The sequence below is a fragment of the Panthera leo genome, chromosome D2 (genome assembly GCF_018350215.1).
Source record: "Panthera leo isolate Ple1 chromosome D2, P.leo_Ple1_pat1.1, whole genome shotgun sequence".
NCBI classification, from domain to species: domain Eukaryota; kingdom Metazoa; phylum Chordata; class Mammalia; order Carnivora; family Felidae; genus Panthera; species Panthera leo.
The window spans coordinates 86993040-87011210 of record NC_056689.1 but is presented as its reverse complement, the minus strand read 5'-3'; the positions used below and the strand labels follow the sequence as shown (position 1 = coordinate 87011210).

Below are 18171 nucleotides of genomic sequence, written 5' to 3'. Positions count from 1 at the left end.
AATTCTTATGTCCACATGTTTCATTCCGGGCTGGTGGAAGGCATCCTATTGACGTGCCCTCATCAGTCTCGGGCGCTTCCTAGCTTTCTGGAGCAAAGATGCTCCAGGCCCCTCTTGTGCTAGCCACCAAGATCTGGGTGTGGTTGTGGGTGTGGCTTCAGGCACATTCAGTGGAGAGAGCCGGGGTGTGATACATACATACACACATTCATCCGCACGCAGTCCGTATTTCCCTCCTCCCTGTGAGTGCACGTATACACCTGTGCACGTGTGTGCAAGTGTCTACACCTGTACAGACACAACCCACATTTGATCAATACAATATATCCATACATCTATGGACTATCTATGAGTGCACCTACGACGTACACGAGTCTCCAGGCGTTCATACCGATACTTCTAATCCCACCCCAGAACCTCGGGGTTTATTCCAGCTCCCCCTTTCCTCGCTGATACCTCCATCCTCCAACAGGGAGAAACCTGGTTCCTGTTTTCCTCAATATACTTATTTGCTTAGTCTTAGAACGCACTGGAATCCTTTTCAGAAGTGGTAACCCATACCATGGCACAAGTAAGCGTGCAAACTAGAGTCTGGTGCTCGTTTAGAGTTCTGTCTTTAACTTGGGGATTTACAGTCAAAATGCTGTGTTCAAGTTACGCGGTTTCTTCTTCACATCAGTGTGGCTGTGTCACTCCTCTGAAACATAGCGGAATCGCTTTGTACTACTAGCACTGTTTCAGGGTCCTTCTCCCATTTGGCTGATTTTATCCTATCATTTTTAGCATGTAAAACGTGAACACGGCTCCAAACGGTGTGTCCCACCCCCGAGGGAGATCAGTCTTCGTTACCAGCTCAGCCTGTCTTTTTGCACAGATGCACCTGCATTGTATTTCTATTTGACACTTTTCACTAGAAGGATTTCTTTTCCCCACACAAACAACAACCAAATCTCCAGTCCCCCAGTACCAGCCGGTGTCCTACAGTTCAGTGCTATGACACCTCTTCCTCAGCGCCGGCACAGACCCCACAAGTGAAGGGCTCAGCCTCAAGAGCCCGCTCCCGATTCCGACGCCGGTCACAAGTATTGGGGCCTCAGGCCACATGCATTTCTCTCCAACTCAGCTACCGATTTGGGGACCCCCTCTTCAGAGTTGATAACTCAGTATAACTACTCACAGAACTCAGGAAAGCACCTGCTAGATTACTGGTTTATTATAAAGCGTACAAATCAGGGACAGCCGGACGGAAGAGGCATAAGGCCAGGGGTGGGCCTAGGAGCAGGGAACTTTCCTGCACCTGGGTGTTCAGTCTGGAAGCCCTGGGAATCTCCTTGCTCTAACTAGTGCTCGGCGCCTTCCCTGTCACGCAGGAAATGCCAAGGGTCTCAGGAGCTCTACACCGGGACCCAGGACAAAGGCCAAACACATGCTTCATCCGAGCACATTCAACTAACAAACACAGAAGGTCATGCCACACGGTGCTCATGCGCTGTCCTCGTTCCTGTCCCAGCTGCGGGCTGCTCCGCCACACGGGGCTCTTTACCGGGTTTACGGTACTTTGCTGCAATGAATAATCGACGCGTGTGCGGTTTGTATCGTGGGGAACTTATGTTCAAAGCAAATTCCTACCAGTGGTCTTGTTGGGTTAAATTTGTTTAATTTATAAAATTATAACATCTTATAATTTATACTTATAAACTTAAACCAGTGTCAGGGACACGAATTCCCGTCTTCTAGCTGGAGTAAGAATCACACTGCCGTGAGATAGATTAACAGGAGGAAATCAAACTTAACGATGTACGAACAGGAAATCCACATAGACCTGGAAATTCCAAAGACAGGCGAAAGGAGGTACACATGCCGTCCTGAACCCAGGAGGAGGGGGTGGGGGTCCGGGACGTCGAAGGAGGGAATGCACTTCACAGCGAGATAAGAGAAACAGATGTTGGTAATTAGATGTTTGCCCCACCAGACAGATGAGTCACTCCGACAGAATGAATCTCGGTTAATAACCCTTATTCTGGGAAAGACACCCCGCCCCCGTTTAGATTCCTGCATGTGGTTAAGGGAAGGACAAAAGTTTCTCTTGAGCCCACAGGGTCTCAAGTGCCTTCAGCTCAAAACCATCCACAAGCCAACGTGGCACATTCTGGAGAGGTCTGTCCTGAACCTCCCCAGCTTTCCCAAGCTTTAAAGCTCCATTTAAAAGCTTGCTTTCAAATGTAGTAACTCTTGTGTGTCTCTTCACTCATTCTTTAATTTTCTTTTAACTTATATATTTGATATATAGTCAGTCTCTAATTTTTGTTTTAATGTTTATTTCTTATTTTTGAGACAGAGAGAGACAGAGCATGAATGGGGAAGGGGCAGAGAGAGAGGGAGACACAGGATCGGAAGCAGGCTCCGGGCTCTGAGCCATCAGCCCAGAGCCCGATGCGGGGCTCAAACTCACAAACCGTGAGATCGTGACCTGAGCTGAAGTCGGACGCTCAACCGACTGAGCCACCCAGGCGCCCCAGTCAGTCTCTAATTTTTAAAGACATTTCACAAACGTGATAAAGTTAATTAGATGCCCTGGGTATTTCAAGCTCTAACCATAAATTGATACAACTGATTCCAACCTATAAACAAAACCTTTACGAACATTTGTTCACTACTCACCATCTAATAACAACGGAGTCAGAGTCAATCAGATCTTAAACTGGAATTCTCTCACACATTCTAAAACGAAAACCTTAGGTTATTGAGATTAACTTTCAACCTTTCAAATTAAAACAAGTCGTTTATGCTACATGAGCGACGAGCACAACTTCACAACTTGACTCGCCCCAGGACCTCTGGGCAAACCCAGCGGGGGTTGCAGGAGCCTCTCCGCACCCTCCCCGCATCTGTGTGCACAACTGCCCAGAGCACCCCATTCTCCCCAGGAGGCTCCGTGACAGGGTGTGCAGGTCCCTGCCAGGCCCCCTGCAGCGGGCCCGGCTCCTGTCTCAGGGTCCCACACATCCTCTGGGTGTCCTTTCAACTTTGTTCTTACCCAGATTTTACAGAAACCTCTTGCAAAAACCCTTTCCCGAGCTGGCCGCCCTGGAGTGGGACCGCAGGCTGGCTCACTTCAGGTGGGCCTGGGCTTCAGGGGTGCCCAGGACATACCCCCCAGAACCCTCTGCCAGGTTCGCCACCTGCTCACCGTCCCGTCCTAGGCTCTGCCCTCGGGGAGCCAACGCGGACACTCTCTGCACTGTTCACCCGTGGGTCTTGTCCACGGCGTGTGGCGCCAGTATTGGGGAGACTCGAACCCACAGCCCGGAAGGTCCTTCGTGAAGAAACTAAAAGAGGCTTTGTTGATAGCGTCAGATAAAATGTCCAAAAGTTAAAACAATTCTTACAGAAACATAGAACGTGTCCCAAGATCACGGGCTCCCACAGGCTGGCGGGACTCGGGGAGAACGTGAGGAGATCTGAGCTCAACACAGAAAGAAACCCTGGACCCTCAGGGGCCCAACTGGGCAGAGATGCACCCGGGCGCCGTGGCATTTAGGGCCGTCCTTTCGCTGGACAGACTGCGTGCATGACCCGAAGTCCGGGGCCGGGCAGACCTAGGTTGTCAGACGCAGTCAGCTCTGCTTCCTTCGGCTGCACATTCGGCAAGAAGGACACATTAGCAGGGCACGAATTCTGTTTCTGTTCGGTGGGCTGTGGTTTCCACCATGACAAACACCAAGCAAACACACGGGATATGCACATGACACGCACATGCATGCACGCGCACGCACGCACGCACGCACGCATGCACACACAATGCGCACACGCACGCGCCCTCACGCAGACGCACACGCACACGCACGCACGTACACGCAATGTGCACACGCACGCACACGCGCTCACGCAGACGCATGCGCACACACGTACACGCAGACGCACACGCAATGCGCACACACATGCACACGCGCTCACGCAGATGTACGCATGTACACGCAATGCGCACACACACGCAGACGCGTGCACGCACACACATGCGCACAAGCACGCGCGCACGCAGAGACACACACACACACACACACACAGGCGCGCGCGCTCACGCAGACACGTACGCACACACAATGCGCGCGCACACAGACGCACGCACGCTCACGCAGACGCACGCGCGTACACGCAATGCGCACACACATGCACGCGTGCTCACGCAGACGCACATGCGGGCACGCACACACACACAATGCGTACACGCAGGCGCACACGCACACAGACACCCACCGGCCCCATCGGTGTGCTGTGCGTTATGCCCCACCCCCAGCACCTGTCTGTGTGACTACCCTCTCCCCACTTGCTTCTCTCACTTCCTCTCGGTTCTTTCCTCAAGGGTGTTTCAAGGTTAAATGCCTTGGCCCATCAGGCAACCCCCCCCCCCCACACACACACCCCCCCCCCCCGCCAAGGTCGGGCCTAGGGACTCGAGCGCAGGATCCCGCAGGTGGGAGGCCACTTCACCAGTGCTACCCTCCCAGGAGCCGGGACACCTCGGCGCGCCCACTCATGGTCCCAGGGCGCAGAGCACCTGCCGCAGCCAGGCACCTGCCGGTTGCTGTGGAGAAGAAAGGTGAGTGTGTGCGGGGCAGACGGTACCGGAGGGAAGCTCAGCTCATGGGACTGACTCCACGCTGCAGTCTGCCGCAGCCTGGACTCTCGCGGTGGGACCCCAACATGGGACCCGCAGTGGGACCCCCATGGTGGAGTCAGAACATGTGCTTTTCCCGACGGAGGACTGGCTGTGTACAGCAGCTGGGGTTCGGCGAGACCAGCGCCTTAGTGAGGTGCTCCCAGGACTGGATAGAACCTCGGCCCCTCCCTGGGGTCCCCAGGCCCCAGCACACCTGAGGTCACCCACTAAGAACGAGCCAGGACAGATCACCAACGCTTCGCGAGGCATCTCAGGAGATGGAGGTCCCAGGAAAGTTCCGTGTCTCCTCCCTCACCTGCCCAGGGGGTACACGTGTGTGCTCTGCGGGGCCGGCTGAGGGGCTGCCCTGGGGTGGACAGTGGAGGTGGGGCACGCAGTGGCCTCCCCTCTCTCCACGTGGAGACCGCTGCTTCTGGGCGCAAAGGTGTGCCTGGGGGTGAGAACTCCGGCAGCCTGAGGACAGGGCCCCATCAAACCCCCTGACCACCGACTGCTGGCGTGGGTCAGGACAGGGGTCAGGGCAGGCAGCGTGACTTGGGACAGCCCTGTGTCCAGGCTGCTGGGAGGTCAGCTGGGGTGCTGGCACTCTGGAGCCACAGGCCTGGATGGTGCAGTCCTGGGGATAGATGCTGGCGGGCATGGCGGGGGACGGCCAGCTCCAGACCCTGCTCCACAGCGGGCGCTGGGGGTGCCGTTCCCCCCCGGGTGACCCCCCTGTCGGCCTGACACCGCCGGACCCCAGCAGAGGCTCAGAATACCGAGCCGGCAGGATCTGAAAGAGACTTGGATTTCCCACAGCTCGAGGAAAAGATCGACGATCCTGCAAAATGGTTCCTGTAAGGGCTCCCAGGGGCTCAGTCGGTTGAGCCTCTGGAGATTTCGGCTCAGGCCACAATCTCACAGTCCATGGGCTCAAGCCCCGAGTCGGGCTCTGCGCTGACGGCGTGGAGCCTGCTTGGGATTCTCTCTCTCCCTCTCTCTGCCTCTCCCCTGCTCATGTTCTCTCTCCCCCTCTCTCTCTAGCCTTTCCCCACTCTCTTTCTCTGTCTCCCTCAAAATAAATAAGACTTAAAAATGGTTAATTTAAACCTTTTCTCTTTATTGTGCTCACAAATGTGGTGTTTCATGACTTGAAGTATCATGGCCTTTTGAAGGGACAGGCATCTCTTTTTGTCCTTCTGCTGTCTCTGGGCCGCACAGCACCGTGGGGGTAGGAATACACTGTCAGCACGTGGTTTGCCCGAGGAGTGGAGGGGCTGTGTGTACATGTGGGCACCCGTGCACACGGCTAGGCCTCAGCCCACAGGCCCCCAGCCACTGTCCCCCGGGGTTTCTGTCCCAAAAGGCCTGGCTGGTCACCTAGCTCCATGCAGCGTTCGTGCACCTGCTGGCACAGCCACGTTCTAGGCATCGAGCGGATCCACGGCCGCAGCGGGTGCAGCTGCTGTGGCCTAGAGGAGGCCCGTCGGTGTTCGTGGGGGCCACCTGTGCCCAGAGCGGCAGAGCGGGTATGGGTGGGCCTGCTGTGTCGTCACCCTATGCTGCAACTGTGGGGCTGCTCCCGGGAGGCTCTTTCTCAGCCTGGGGCCCAGACTATGCCCCCTGCTTCGGACATGGCCGAGACTGAAGGCCTCTCAAGGTCCATCAAGGTGCTGGGACCCCTTGGAATGGATCCTGATGCCAAGCACTGCCCCCAAGAAAGTTCCAGCGCCCAAAGCCACCCAGCGAGCCCTGGGGTTCACAGGACCATCCCCTACTTGGTAGTTTCTCCTATGTCCTGGGGTCCTGCCTTGTGCCTTTGCTTACACTGTCCCCGTGACCAGAGCCCCTCCCTTTTCTGCTCCTCTCAAGGGGGACCCTCCCCGTGCAGTCCTGGCCTCGGGACACAGGTGAGCAGTCCAGCCTCTGTGTCCAGTTAACACGTGTTCAGTGTGTGCAGGCTGCTGGGTGGTGAGCTGTACTTTTTTTTTTTTTTTTCAACGTTTTTTATTTATTTTTGGGACAGAGAGAGACAGAGCATGAACGGGGGAGGGGCAGAGCGAGAGGGAGACACAGAATCGGAAACAGGCTCCAGGCTCCGAGCCATCAGCCCAGAGCCCGACGCGGGGCTCGAACTCACGGACCGCGAGATCGTGACCTGGCTGAAGTCGGACGCTTAACCGACTGCGCCACCCAGGCGCCCTGGTGAGCTGTACTTCAACAGATCACAAGACCTGCTGTTCTTGCACAAGACAAGTTGAAATAGAGAAGCCGGTTGCTCACAAGTCCTGGAGGAAGTGCACGCGCGCCTGCAGAGACCACGTCAAGGCAGGGTGTAGACAGGATCTGAGACTCCGGCCTCTGCCAGGGTCTCTGGGTGGAGTGCTTTGGGTTCCTGAGCTAGGACCACATTGGTTCGTTCAAACCAAAAGAGCGGGGTTTTGGTAAGATCCATGGTGCAGGGTGGGGGTCTGCTCTAAGGGGTGCGTAAGAGGAGGTCTTGGGAGGCAGGCACACTGTTGGCTGTCAGGGCTGCTAGGGAGTCAGAGCCGGGACTTCATTTGCTTGTCGTTTGGTGGCTGTGGTCTGGGGCCTGCGCTCATGGGAGAGACAAGGGGTGGCATCAGGCCCCGAGGGCCACTGGTCACACAAGATGGATGTGAGGCTGCAAACCGGAGCAGCACCTGGCCGCGGGCGGAGGGCTCCCCAGGGCTGCCGGGAACACCCAGCGCCAGCTTCAAATCTGTCAGATCACCTGCCAGCTGCTCTTTTACAGACACAGTGAGCTGAGGCAGTGCCCCGGGGCCACTCCTCTTGTCTGAAGTCCTGCCCTGGTGTGCTGCTGGGGCCGAGGGTCTGCAGACCCTGACTGGGGCTCACAGAGGCGCGGGCGTGAGGTGCAAAGGTCTCACTGCTGGGGTGGGCACGGGGCAGGTACAGGGTGGACACAGGGTGGGCAGACACAGGGGCAGGTACAGGGCGGACGGACACAGGGCTGACACAAGGTGGTCACAGGGCGGATGTGCAGCTTGGCCAGGACACTAGCTGTTGTGTCCCCATATCCAGAACCAGTTCACATTTCTCAGGTTCTTGTCTGCAGAGGCCTCTCATTCTCGGGAGGAAGATCGTCTGCGCCAGGCACTGATCTCCGGATGGAGGACATGGCACCAGCAGGTGGCGCCGCGGCCCCAGGTCTGATGGGTGTCCATGCTGAGGAGGAACGGAGGCCTCCTGGCTTCCAGCCAAGGATGGCGGCGGCGGCCCCACAGGCCCTCGGGGTAGACAGTGGGGGGGGGGGGGGGCGGGGGAGGCGGGTGTGTGTGTGTGTGTGTGTCTATGTGTGTGTGTGTCGCCCCGGCAGTGAAGGGCAGACGGCCCCCAGTCCTGGAGGCTGGCCTGGCCTCCTCCCTCCATGCTCCAGTCTGAGGGGCAGGTGCCTGGAAGGGCTGCTCGGGGCGGGGCCACAACGAGCCATCGGGTTCTGTCCCGGCCCCTGGACGCCAACGAGCCGTCCAGAGAGAGACAGTGAGCATTTCCTCGGAGGAGCAGGCCGCGTCCTGAGGACACCTGGGGTCACAGGCCAGCCTGCCGCTCTCCCCAGCCCCTATCTGCCTTCAGAGCAGGCTGCGGGGTCCTCGGGCTGGTGTGGGGCCCGCGGGCGAAGGTCTTGGCCACAGGGGAGGGTCCCCTACGCACCTCATTGAGGCCTGGTCCGCAGGGCCAGCTGAGGGGCGTCCAGACGTCCGACGGCGCTGGCGTCACACGGGGTTAACCTCACGCCCCTGGTGCGTCTGCAGCTGCAAGGACACGAACTGGCAGAAGCACAGGCCCAGCTCGAGGTGGCCGCGGGCTCTGTGCGCCTCGTCGCAGGCGGGGAAGTACGCGTGCGCCACGCAGCAGGCGTAGCTGCAGGAGAAGCGCAGCAGGGCCTCCCGGAACAGGGCCTCGCCCTCCGCCGCCTCCAGGAAGACCCGCCTGCAGTCGCCCAGCAGCACGTACACGAAGTGTAGTTTGTTCATGGTGTCGCAGCCCATCAGCAGCGAGTGGGGCGCCAGCAGGAGGTTGGCCTCCCCCACCCTGAGCACCAGTTCCTGCATCATCTTCTTAGAGAACCTCCTGAACCAGCACAGGGTGTTGACTCCTAACACGAAGAAGAGGGGGCAGAAAAATATGTTGGCAGAGATGAGGAAGAAGCGCTGATCCGGGGTGTTTTCCAGGAGGCCCATAATCAGGGGCAGGGAGATCAGGGACAAGGCCACGAGAAACAGGAAGACGGCCAGCGTGACCCTGCAGCCCAGGTAGCGGAGGCAGGACCTGGGGGACCGCACCCCGTTGAGGATGCCCACGGCTCGCTTGTACACCTCGGGGTCCTCCAGCACCTCCTTCAGGGGGTCGGGGACGCTCAGGGTGCTGAAGGTGCCCACCTTCCACGAGGGCAGACTGTCCCTGTTGACGCAGTTCAGGGTCAGGAGGCTCTTCCCGCTGTACAGGGAGGCGGCGGGGCGCCAGGCGGGCAGGGAGCGGGCCAGGCAGTGGTTGGGCATGAGCAGGAGCTGCACCACTTTGCGGTAGAAGTGGCTGTCTGCCGCCTCCAGGTATGTCAGGTGGCTGAGGTGCAGCGGGACCTGGCAGGGCCTCAGCAGGACCGGGATGACCGGCTTCCTCTCCAGGCAGGAGCCGAAGAGCGACAGGTCGGCCTCCAGGAGGCACCACCGGCTCTGCACGAAGTCCTGGCTCAGCACCAGCAGCACCTTCTGGCTCTGCTGGATACACTCCGCCATGTTCTCCAGCACATTCCTCCCCGGGGTGAAGTCCCGCTCGTGCAGGCAGACCTTCAGCCCCGCGAGGTCCGCCTCCAGGCGGCTGATGAGCCCGTGGGTCCAGGTGGCGTCCACGCTGCTGTAGCTCACGAACAGGTGGAACTTCTCACTGGGCCTCAGTGGGGGGATGGCCAGAGCCACGCCTCCCTCCCCAGGGCCAGACTCCATGGGCACCACCTGGGAATCCAGCCCTGGGAATCCGCCTCTGGTCTCCGGAGAAGAAAACCACCCTCAGGCTGCAAAAGATCAAGACACACGGACTGATACGGGATGGACAACAGCGGAACTGAGGTCGAGAACCCGCAGCACACGGCTCGGGGAGCCACAGACAACCCCGGTCACAACTGGCCCAAACCACCAGCTTTCCTACTTACTGCCCGCCCCCCTTCCAAGGCAGGACCCTTCGGAGAAAGCCAGCACGTTCCCTTTCCCAATCGCAAGGATGCCGCTGCTCTAGCTCCCCGCCCCCAGCCCCCAGCGGGGTGCCTGAGCCCCCTTCCACTGTGGAGTCTCCCACTCCCCTGCCTGCCTCTGGGTCTCTGCCACACCCAAGTGTCGTGGGATCCCCCGATATGGTGCGCTGTAAGGAATCAGCCTCGCTGTTCTCATCTGGGGCATCTTCCTTGATGTCCACTAGACATTGGCTTTGAAAGGGTCGGGGCACAGAGTGACCGCATCTTCCAGCCCCTTCTTTCTCTTCAGTTGTGTCTCACCTGGTTACTGGTCCTGAGGGATTGCTATGTTTATGTCCCCAGAATTGGTGGAAGCCCTAACCCCCAGGTACAGGGAGATGATTAGGGCATAAGGGTAGAGCCCCATGAATGGGGTTAGTGCCCTTATAAAGAGACCCTCAGACAGCACCCCGCCCCTGCCACCAGTGAGGATGCTGTGAGAAGGCGCCACCTGCAAGCCAGGAGGTGGCCATCACACCAGCACCCAGATCCCAGAATGCCAGCCTGCAGACTGAGAAGTGACTGTCTATTGTTGAAGCCCCCAGACTGTCGTGTTGTGTTCCTAATTTTTTGTAACGTTTATTTTTGAGACAGAGAGACAGAGCATGAGCAGTGGAGGGGCAGAGAGAGAAGGAGACACAGAATCCAAAGCAGCCTCCAGGCTCTGAGCTGTCGGCACAGAGCCCGACGCGGGGCTCGAAGTCACGAACCGTGAGATCATGACCTGAGCCGAAGTCGGACGCTCAACCGCCTGAGCCACCCGGGCGCCCCTGTCGTGTTGTGTTCTGGAGCCCAAGCAGACTAAGATGGGTCCGCCTCTATAACGTTTGCTCTATTGCTCTAGGAAGGGCAGACGCTTTCCAGGAAGCACTAGAACTTTCTCCATGCTGCCTGAGACCCTCACATCGAGATCCCAATGCTCCAACTCAGTGAACAGAGCTTGAACTGCGGCCACCAGAGGCCCGTCTGCTAGTGTCCAAGGAGGCCCACAGAGCACTCGCTGCTGAGACCCTCTCATGTGCCGACGACCGGCCGGCGGCCCTGCCAAGGGGCCTCGCCCGCTGGAGCCCTGCACACCCCGTGTGGCAGCTGGTCAGTGGCTGTGCTGCCACTCTGCCAGGAAGTTCCCAGCTGAGACCCGTCCCCTCTCGGTGAGCAGGGGCAGGAGAGCCCAGAGGAGGACCAGGGAGCAGCTCTGGGAAATGGAGGTGGGAGAAGCCCGGCTGCCCACTCCCTGCTTCCACGGGGCCCCCCACCCCTACTTGCTCTACCAGCTGGTCGGGAAGAAGGCACCCGCACAGTGTCGACAAGGGGCTCCTCCCGTAGCGTGGCCAGCACAGCACAGCTGGAGCCTCTGTAAGGGGCCGCGGTGCCCACCCTTCCTGGCCAGCAAGCCCTCCTGCACGGGCACCATCCCCACACCACCACCCCCGCTTCCAGGTGGCACGGCTGAACGTCAGGTGGGCGAGGCTCTGGGGGACGCATCTGAAAGCCTGGTCTCACAGGGCTCCCCCTCCATGGAGGGCTGGCCGCCCCGCCCCTCCCACGGGCAGCCTGCAAAGTGGGTGAGGGTGTGCGCGTGTCCGGGACGTGCCTGCACCCGCTCCACGCTTCCCCGGCAGACACGCTTGACTTACCTCGTTGTTAAATGCTATGACTCAGACACTGTTCTGGGCATTGAGGGTCTCAGCCAGCCAGCACCGGCCACCCACGCCGCCCACTCTTCACTGCAGTCCGGGGGAGGCCTGGGAGGCAGCTGGGGACCCTCCCCCAGTGCCGTCCCCACATAGAAGGAAGTTTGCAGCCAATACTTTCTAGGGGCATCTCTGCTACAGCACAAGGGGCGAGAAACCGAAAAAAGGAAGCAGATTGAGGAAGGCCCCTTGTGCAGAATGGGGGTGAGGGGTGGACAGGGAGAAGAGGCAGAGCACTGCCCCTTCTGAGAAACCCAGCTGGGCCTCAAGGTCTGGAAATAGGGGCAAGATGGTCAGGGAGCTCTTGAAGTCTGTCTGATGGTGATGCTGAGCACTTACAAGGCCCCTCTGCCGGGCCGCTGGGCTTGCCGGCCGCCCGGCCAGGCCCTGCGGCTGGAAGGAGTGACGGGGAGGGCCGGGTGACCGGTGCCTCCTGGTAAGGTTCCCCTAGCAGGTCTGGCCAGGGTGGGGCGTGGGAGTGCATCCTTGAAGGAAGGGGAGACCCCAGCTGCTGGGCGACCCTCCCCAAACAGCCACGCGGGGCTCAGGTGACTTCCCCTGTTCCTGCCCTCTCGGGCGGAGGGGGTCAGCCTGGGAGCCAGCTGCGGCCCTCCTGCTGGTTTCCCAAAACCCACCCACACCTCGCACCGGCCCCTTCACCAGTTCTATTCAGCAACCCAAGGGAGAAGCCATCGGGGTCCCTGGGGGCCCCGTCCCCCTCCAAGACCTCCTCCCACCTGGGCCAAAGGTGTGTCTCCAAAGGCTCCTCTCCAATCTGAGCCATCACGTGCATGTGATCTCTTAAGAAAATAGCTATTTGAACTCACCCCTGGTGAAGACAGTCCCTCACGGACTATTTTGTTCCTGGAAAAGCAGTGACACCCAGAATTGATGAAGCTGCCTGGTGCTGATGATGCCGGCGAGGCTGGCACACCCCGCATGGACCAGGGGCCGGCGATGTGTCACCACAGATTCGGAGCACAAGCTGGTAACCACTCCAAGAGGCACGGAGGAGGGGTCTGCCTTTTGAGGACAGAATCCCCCAGAAAAACCAGCCACAGGCCCAGCTGATGAGATCGTGCCTGAAATAACAGAACTTTGAGGGGCAGGCACATCCAGTGATACCGCCTTCAGAGGACAGAGATTTTCCCAACAACAAATCCTTTGAGGGGCTCACCTCTCCCTGCACATCCTGCCCCCCCCTCCCCCCAGTCGGAGGGACACTCACCCCTCACCAACACCCAGTCTTCAAAAGCAAGGGTGGCCTGGGGAGTCTGCTGCCCAATGAAAAGAAGCCTCTGGCCTCCCTGCCTGTGAGCAGCGGGGGGCTAGTGGGGGCCAGGGGTAGTTTCCCCTTGCAAGCACCAGCCAGGGAAGGAGGGAAGGAGGGGGGGAGGGGGAGGGAAGCACGGAGTGAGGGAAGCTGGCCAGGCTGGGAACACAATGGCAGGAAGTAGATCCAGGGAAAGCTATTTGAGCCCCTGGGAGGCGGGAGACACCGCTGCTCTTTGCTCCGGGCTCCTGTGCCCAGGAGTCGGGCGCTGGGGCATGACTCCCGGGCACTCAGGGCAAAGCCAAAGGCTGAGGTTGGTCCTCCTGGAAGGGCTGTGCGGGAGGGGGCCCTCGGGCAGGTGGGTGTGCTAACCGGAGCCCTCTCCTCTCGGCTGCATTCCTGGCTGGGTCCAGGCTGTAGCGCTTGAGGACCACCACCTTCCGCCCCGCACGGTCATGGACCCCCACCCCACATTACTGCCGCGTTTCCGCGGGCGGTCCCGGTCCCAGAGCTCATTTCCGTGCGGCAGCCAGGGCAAGAAAGAGGGTCACGGCGAGTGTTTAACACACCGCACACTCACACACCGGCCTCTGCTGAGGGGGCCCCGCTGAGCCCAGGCCCAGCTCGGACCGCGGGTCTCCAAACCCAAGCTTGGAGGGATCGGGGAAGTGGGGGACGTGGGGCTCAAACGCTGGCCTCCTCCCATCCCCCCACCTTCCTTGTGAACTCTGCTTCCCTATCAGACGACCCTCTGCTCCTTACCGGTTCAGCGCCATGGGCGGGGGGGGGGGGGGTTCCCGCGGATCCCTGGGGTCTCAGAGCATCATGACCACGGGACCTCTGCCCCCACCCCGGAGTTCCAGTTTGGGGCTGGGCTGGGCTGGGCTGAGAGGTCAGCTCCTGCCAAGGACCAAGCTGGGCAGGGCCCTGCTGTTGGGGGGGTGGGGGAGGGAATCCCAGTCCCGCCCCGCCTTCCACCCTCGGCCCGCCCCCTCCACCCCCACTCCGGGCACGTCATCGGCGTCCAGCACCAAAAAGGGCGGTCTGGACACGCGAGGGAATCGGGGAGGTGAGTGGGCTGGGGCCACAGTGTTGGTGCAGGTTCCAGCGGGTGAGAACCTCTCCAAGGGAGGTGACCGTCCCGCCCCTTCCGGGGCTCCTTTCAGCCTGGTCACTAGTCAAGGGTCAAGGCTACTCACTTAATGCAGACCCTAGTGGGTGGGCAGGGCGGGGGGGGGGGGGGCATGCCTCCCTCCCCATCACCAGTCAAGGACCCTCTGGGCCGTGGGCAGTGGTCCTTGGGGCCTGGTCAGTGGCTCAGGCAACATTTCCCTCGTAACAAAGCTCTCGACCACTCGGGGCAGGGGAGTGACCCCCTTCCCTGCACCCCACTCAGTTCAGACCGCGCCCCCACTGCCCCCCCTGGACCTTAGCGACTCTGACTCTGCCGGGAGCTCTGCTTCCCGCTCCTGCCTGGGCTCTGGTTTCCTGACTCTGTGCCCTGCCCTCGGCATTCTGGGAGGTTCCCAGTGGGCTGTGAGGCTCTCTGGGCCCGTCCCCGCTCCTCACTTGTCTGTATCCTCATTGCTCAACCCACAACAAAGTACCACCCTCCTCCCTCCCCCCTCTCTGCGCCTGGTTCCAGTTTACTGATTATCCAAGCTCTGTTTACAAGACTGGTAGCCCTAGAAGTGGGGGGAAGGAATGAGAGCAGAAGAGGGGGGTGGGGGTGGGGAAGAGGGCCGTGGACAGCTGCCTCTAGGGGCAGCCTCCCACAGGTAGGGACGCCCCGGTCATCCTGGGCCTGTGCTGGTGGCTGGAGAGGAGAGCAGAGGGAGGAGAGAACCCTGTGCTGGAGGAAGGTGGCAAGAAGGCAGGTGTGGGGCTCAGAAGGTGGTCGTTAGGCTGCTGGCCAGAGTCCGGGTGGTGATGTCACCCCAGCTCCCCAGGCCGACGCGGGCAGACACACTCAGGGCCTCCAGCTTAGCACTGACCCCCAGCCTGTCCTTGCAGCCAGACCTGACTCCCGAGTCCTTAGTGCATCCAAGGGCCAGCCGTCAGCCCTTGTGCACCCCTGAGCCCAGTCTGGTGGGAGAGATGAGTCTGCACATGACCGCATCCTGGCATCCTAGGGCCCCCCACCCTCATGTTAGCGGGGACGGTCTGGAAAGCAAGTCTGTGCTCCCAACACTGGAGACCAGAATGTGCAGGGCTGGGACACAGAGGTGGGGCTCCGTCTCACCGGGGTGGTCCTGCTGGCCCTGGCCCCGTCACTTGGTGATCCCATCATTTCCCAGCCCGAGGTTATCGAGCCTCTGGGGGGGCGGGGGGGGGGGCTGGATCGATCAAGGAAGAACCAAACTTTTAAGGCTCCATGTGACCCAAGCTCTGCCACTTACTATCCACGTGGCCTTTGGACAGACCCTTAAACCCCCGGAATGTCAGATGGCTCAGCCAGAAAGCACAGACACTGCCTCTCTGAGGTCAGAGACAAGTCTCTGGCCACACAAGGCTGCAGGGGGCTTTGTGTGACCCAGAGTGCCTGGGACTTTTGTTGTTTTATTAAACGTGTTGCCCACACTTTAAAAGCAGGAAGTTGGCTGACTGATCAGGATTTCTAGCTTCTCTGAAGCTCTTGGACGTTCTGGCAGGCAGGGCCCTCCTTCCTCAGTGCGGCCCTCCACAAAAAGGCACCTAGAAAGTCTGGAACCTCCCTGGCTGCACAGGAGCACACAAGTGTCCAGGGAGAAGGGAGCTGAACCCCGAGGGGAGCACGGCGGCCTGGCTGCAGCGGCCCACGTGCGTTTGCCACCACAGGGGCCAAGAGCGGCTTCTAGTGGCCCCGCAAGGTCAGAAGACGGGACGCCAAGCCAGGCCAGGGTAGAGCCGGCAGGGGGGCCGCCACAGGAGGCTGGGCCCCCAAAGGCTGGTGTCGCGAGAGGGGCCGGACTGGACAGAGAATCCCCCGCAGCAAAACAACCCTGTGGGTGCTCTACAGCCTGTCACCCCCAGCTGGGAGTTTAGTCACACACGGAGCTACGCAGAGGGTTGGGTTTTCATTTGCTGTGTGGCTCAGCAAGTGAGTGGTTCTGGGGTCCCCCACAGCAGTAGTGAAGTCTCTTCTAGAAGAACATAGCTCTCAAACCAGACTGCACAGGACTCCCACGGCTGAAACCACATGACACGAATGCCACGGTTACGGGACAGGAGAGGAGACAGTCTCCCCCAGCAAGATGCCGCAAAGCAACAAACTCAACCATGCTCAGAAAATGGAATTAGAGAGCTTCTTGGTGGCATCTGGGAGGCGGCGGGCTGCTCCAGGATGAACTTTCCCGACTACCGGCTGCCAGAAATGGGGAACTCAGACTCCATACCTTTTATGAGGAGCCTGTGGCCACAGAAGTTGCTGCTGATGCTCTGGGTGAAGCGTGGAAGGGTTACGTGGTCCGAACCAGCGATTATGCTTGTTACGCTTTCTCTCTCTCTCTCTCTCTCAAATAAAAAACAATTTTTTTTAATGAGATTTTTCTGGGTCGCCTGGGCGACTCAGTGAGTTAAGCATCCGACTTCGGTTCAGGTCATGATCTCACAGTTCGTGGGTTCGAACCCCGCATCGCGCTCTGTGCTGACAGCTCAGAGCCTGGAGCCTGCTTTGAATTCTGTGTCTACCTCTCTCTCTGCCCCTCCCCTGCTCACACTCTGTGTGTCTCTCTCTGTCTCAAAAATGAATAAACATTTTTAAAAAATAAAAAATAAAAATGAGATTTTCTAAGAGTAACAAATAAAAAAAAAGAAAAAAAAGAAAATGGAATTAAAGATATTAAAAATAAAGTGTGTGTTTAAAATTTTATTTTAAAGGGTCCGTGCTGTCAGCATGGGATTTTCTCTCTCCCTCTCTCTGCCCCTCCCCTCTAGTGTTCTCTCTCTCTCTCAAAATAAATAAGCATTAAAAAAATTTTTTTTCAGAAATAAAAGAATTGAAAATACAAAATAGCATCAAAATGCATTAAAAACGAATAGAGAAATTTGAAAAGAATAAAATAGAACTTTTAGAAAGAAAGAACGTATATTTTTGAGAATTAAATACTCAGTTAAATAGCATTAAACACAGCTGAAAAAAACAGGTTGGGATGTGGAAGAAATAGCTGAAGAAATGATCCAGAACTCAATACAGACAGAGATAAGAGATATAAAGTGGGGTTTAGGAGACCAAGAGATAGAACGAGGTCACACATAATTTTAATTGGAGTTTCAGGTAGAAAATAGGGAAATGGCAATATCTGAAAAGGTAGCAGCTCATAACTTCTCAGAATTGATGAAAAAAGTGGACCTGTCTTTTCAAAAAACACAGTATATCCCAAACAAAAGTAGACAATAGAAACAGTGTGTTCGACTTCCAAACTACTGGGGGGGGCGGGGAGGGGATAATTTCTTTTTCAAAAGAATATCTAAAGGAAATCAGAGAAGGAGAAAAAAGAAGCAAAGATAAAGTGGGACAATAAATAGCACAAAAACAATCACACAACGACGTCTATCAGTAATTATATCACATATAAGAATATATCGGCAAAAAGAGATCTTCAGCAGGCTAACAAGTAAAATCCAGCTGTTTACAAGAGAGCCACCTGAAACATGAAGATGAAAAGCTAGAAGTGAAATGATGGGAAAAACATACTTAGCAAATGCCATTAATGGAAAAGGAGCTGGTGTAGCTGCGTGACTATTAGACAGTCTAAACATCAGCACTTAATTTGTTTTAATGCTTATTTTTGAACGAGAGTGGGCGGGGGAGGGGCAGAGAGACAGGGAGACAGAGAACCCCGAGCGGCCCACAAGGAGCTCAAATCCATGAACCGTGAGATCATGACCTGCGGCAAAATCAAGAGTCGGAGGCTCAACAGACCGAGCCCCGCAGCCGCCCGACGTCAGCACTTTATTGGAGACAATACAAATCAGTACTTGATGATAAGGAGTCAACTCACCAGGATGATATAATAATTTTAAACTTGTAAGCACTTAACAACATGGTGTCAAATTTGGTAAAATAAAACTTGGCAAAATTAAAAGGAGAAATTGACACTCCGTTTTCAGAATGGGGCTTGAAAGGTGCTTTCCTCTCAGCGGCTGACAGATACGTGTTTGTGAATGCATCTACGTGGGGAGGGGCATGTGTGTATGTGCGTGTTTATGGTGTGCGTGCGCTCCTGCTGCATGTGTATTGTACATGAACCTGGCGTGTTTGGGGAGGTGAGTTTTTTTTTTAATTTTTTTT

At 57.7% G+C, this 18171-nt stretch overlaps 1 protein-coding gene across 4 annotated transcripts; it reads right to left on the bottom strand.

Moving 5' to 3' along the window:
• Positions 1–7987: 7987 nt before the first annotated feature.
• On the bottom strand, positions 7988–14375 carry LOC122202559. Of its 4 annotated transcripts, none has more exons than XM_042908981.1 (4): positions 14328–14375; positions 12454–12708; positions 11570–11761; positions 7988–9716 (listed from the first exon to the last, which is right to left on the bottom strand). In XM_042908981.1, exon 4 carries the CDS (start codon positions 9646–9648, stop codon positions 8419–8421), a length of 1230 nt encoding a protein of 409 aa, XP_042764915.1. In that variant the 5' UTR covers positions 9649–9716; positions 11570–11761; positions 12454–12708; positions 14328–14375; the 3' UTR covers positions 7988–8418. The 4 variants fall into 4 exon arrangements, with proteins under 4 accessions (XP_042764915.1, XP_042764912.1, XP_042764913.1 ...); XM_042908978.1 differs by lacking the exon at positions 14328–14375 and adding an exon at positions 13662–13686; XM_042908979.1 differs by lacking the exon at positions 14328–14375 and adding an exon at positions 13662–13686 and having other exon boundaries at positions 11570–11758.
• Positions 14376–18171: the final 3796 nt, after the last annotated feature.